The sequence below is a fragment of the Cariama cristata genome, unplaced genomic scaffold (genome assembly GCF_000690535.1).
Source record: "Cariama cristata isolate BGI_N322 unplaced genomic scaffold, ASM69053v1 scaffold9833, whole genome shotgun sequence".
Classification (NCBI taxonomy): Eukaryota; Metazoa; Chordata; class Aves; order Cariamiformes; family Cariamidae; genus Cariama; species Cariama cristata.
In genome coordinates this window covers 5,430-8,580 of record NW_009606645.1, presented here as the reverse complement: position 1 = coordinate 8,580, position 3,151 = coordinate 5,430, and the positions used below count along the sequence as shown (strand labels likewise).

The window sequence follows — 3,151 nt, the reverse complement described above, 5'->3', positions numbered from 1 at the left end:
TCCCTCAGCCGCTCCCCATCAGACTTGTGCTCCAGACCCTTCCCCACCTTCGTTGTCCTTCTCTGGACTCGCTCCAGCACCTCAAGGTCTGTCTTGTGGTGAGGGCCCCAGAACTGGACACAGCACTTGAGGTGCGGCCTCACCAGTGCCCAGTACAGGGGGACAATCACTGCCCTGGTCCTGCTGGCCAAACCATTGCTGATACAGGCCAGGATACTGTTGGCCTTCTTGGCCACCTGAGCACACTGCTGGCTCATGCTCAGGCAGCTGTCAACCAACACCCCCAGGTCCTTTTCTGCCAGGCAGCTTTCCAGCCACTCGTCCTCAAGGCTGTAGCATTGCATGGGGTTGTTGTGACCCAAGTGCAGGACCTGGCACTTGGCCCTGTTGAACCTCATACAGTTGGTCTCGGCCCATGGATCCAGCCTGTCCAGATCCCTCTGCAGAGCCTTCCTGCCCTCCAGCAGATCAACACTCCCACCCAACTTGGTGTTGTCTGCAAACTGGCTGAGGGTGCACTCGATCCCCTCATCCAGGTTATTGATAAAGATATTAAACAGAACTGGCCCTAATACTATAAATCAGAATTTGTCGAACTTGTTTAAAAGCACTATAAGGAACTTGTGCCCATAGAGTCCAGTAATCATTCATTTTGTAAACATAACTTCCATCCTAACAAAGGTTAGAACTAGTGGAGACAAACCCACATATTCTTCAAAATATTTTGGAATCCAACTGCTACTACAAACAGAAGTTTTCTTTTTTTGATTTCCAGGCCAATTTTATCCATAGCCAATTTATATCCATTTGTTCTTAGCCAGTGGTAGGTGTCAGATAAATAGTTGTTGCTTCTCTCGTGGACTGGCTTCCCTAAAGAATTCATAGGCAGCTTTCATTTTGCAAGAACCTAAACAAGCTAGGCTCCTTTTAGTCCCTGCTGCTGTAAAAGCTTTCCTCTTGGCCAGCTAGAATGCATTATTCTTGAAAATTGGTGACTGGATCTGTATGTTTTCAGGTACTTAAATTTCAGGTGAGGTCTTGCTTACATTTTTAACAATGTTATTGATAATTATTCTTCTTTAATGGAAATACGTATCTTCTGAGGTCACATCTGTCTGTTCCATAGTGCTATTTTATTGATCTCTTGTGGTACTGCTGTGATGGACTTGGAGGCCGTAGTCTCTTTCCAGCAGATTATATCTGATCTGTTGTTTTAAAGAGGATGAATTATGAGTGTCAAACTGGAACGCAGTTATTCTTAAGCTCCTAGGTTTGGCTGTAGCATTGCCCATGCTGATGGCCTCAGGGAAGTCTGTGTGCTACCCTTCCCAGCCTAACTTTCCTGTGGGTAAAGTGAAGATTTATATTTCTGAAGGCTATTGAGAATGGCTGGTATTTGCATAGAACCATGAAAATGCCGAGCTCTGAATGTTACTGCTGAATTTGCTTTTAATGTTCCTGGAAGGATGAGGCTAAATTTGAAAGTACAAAACTGTAACAAAAATATCGCTATAGATTTTGTTGTAAAAGTTGGTTTATTGTTCCATAGTCCTGCAAATAGAAGCATGTTTTCCTGGTAGCTGAACTCTCCCTGAAGCTTGAAAATGCAACTTTTTTTTTTCTTTCCTAACCAGCAGTAAAACAATTTTTCACTGGTTCAGTCCATTGACCTGTGAAACACATTCTCTGGTTTCTTGTGCCGTAGGTCTTGTGGCAGTATGGGGGCTATTGGGGAATGTCGATAAAACAGACAGATGTGGAATATACACAGATCTTCTTCCACTGCAGCATTTTTAAATACTGCTGAGCTCTCTTCTTCCTTACTTGCAGTGCTGCTTCATTTCTTGAATTCCATGTTGTAACTTAAATCTGAATTAGTGTGTCGGTTTATGAAAGCAATATTGGCAAAATGTTTTTCTTCTCTTAATACCTTGATCTTAATGACCACAGAGACTCGTAGTTGTGACAAAAGCTTTGTTACTGAATAAGCAGGGGTCTTGCTGTGTTTGCGTTTTTCTACTTAATGAGAATCATCAGGAGTCAAATACGTTCTTTGAGAACAATAGGCCTAAAAGCTACACATGTGTTAAAGTAAATGTTTTCAAGATGAACTAATTTGAATGAAAACTAGAAGTATGTTTAAAACAATAATGTTTGCAAGACATCAGATTAATTCTCATTTTTATGATCCCAGCGCGTAAATGTTATGGAAGCTAACGAGGATGGCTGTAGGGAAGAGAATCTCATCTCCACTTAAGTTTGTTATATTTGGGTACTCTTCAAATTCCTGCGATATTTTACAGCATAAATACACTCTAGACACTTTTCGATGCTTTTTGCTTAAATTCGGAGTCATTTTAATAATTAGGTGGCACCTTTTTCCTTTTCTTTTGAGGAATCTGAAGTCACGAAGCAGAGGAATTTCATTCTGTTTACTGCCAAAATGCTGATACTCTAGGGCTTTTCAGCAATTCATAAAGTGCTACGTAGCAAGTTAAAAATGCAGTGAATGTTCCAAGCAATTAAAATGTCAGGAAGAATCAAGCAAGCAGAGTTTAATTATCTAAATTAGTTTGCATAAGATACCAGGGTTAATGCTACACTTGCAGAGCACGCTATGAAATACGTAATATTTGTTGCTGGGTAGGAGACCTGTTTTTCACCTGCAGGTCCCTCTTGCAGATGCTTACGACAGCAGCACACGCTATATTAGAGGTGAGGTTTTTGATTTGAAGACTTGCCTCTGGAAAGGTCCCCAGCAACATGGGTCCGTGCTTAGTCTCCATCATCCTCAGGGTTTCCTTAGCATCTCCTGTCCTTAGCCCAGACCTTGAATAATACGAGGCCTGGCTGTGGGGTGGTATGTCCGTTTAAACAGCACTTACGATTAATTCCCTCCCTGTCTTTTAACAGAGGTTCGAATCGCTGCAGTTGAAGCCCTCTGTATGTTGGCTCAGTCCTCGCCTTCTTTTGCGGAGAAATGCCTGGATTTTTTGGTTGACATGTTTAATGATGAAATTGAGGAAGTGAGGTTGCAGTCAATACACACTATGAGAAAAATTTCCAACAATATCACGCTGCGGGAAGACCAACTGGATACTGTGTTAGCTGTCTTGGAGGTAAGAAATTCTTGAGGGAGAAAATTGCATTC

General features: G+C 42.0%; 1 protein-coding gene across 1 annotated transcript in view; it reads left to right on the top strand.

The window, feature by feature from the left end:
* Positions 1–3,151, top strand: part of INTS4 (integrator complex subunit 4) — a gene marked incomplete at both ends in the record, with an annotated part of 17,960 nt that overhangs the window by 10,929 nt on the left and 3,880 nt on the right. Inside the window, one exon of the mRNA XM_009696444.1 lies at positions 2,914–3,119. Within this exon, the coding sequence (XP_009694746.1) occupies positions 2,914–3,119 (206 nt within the window). The remainder of the gene's footprint in view (positions 1–2,913; positions 3,120–3,151) is intronic.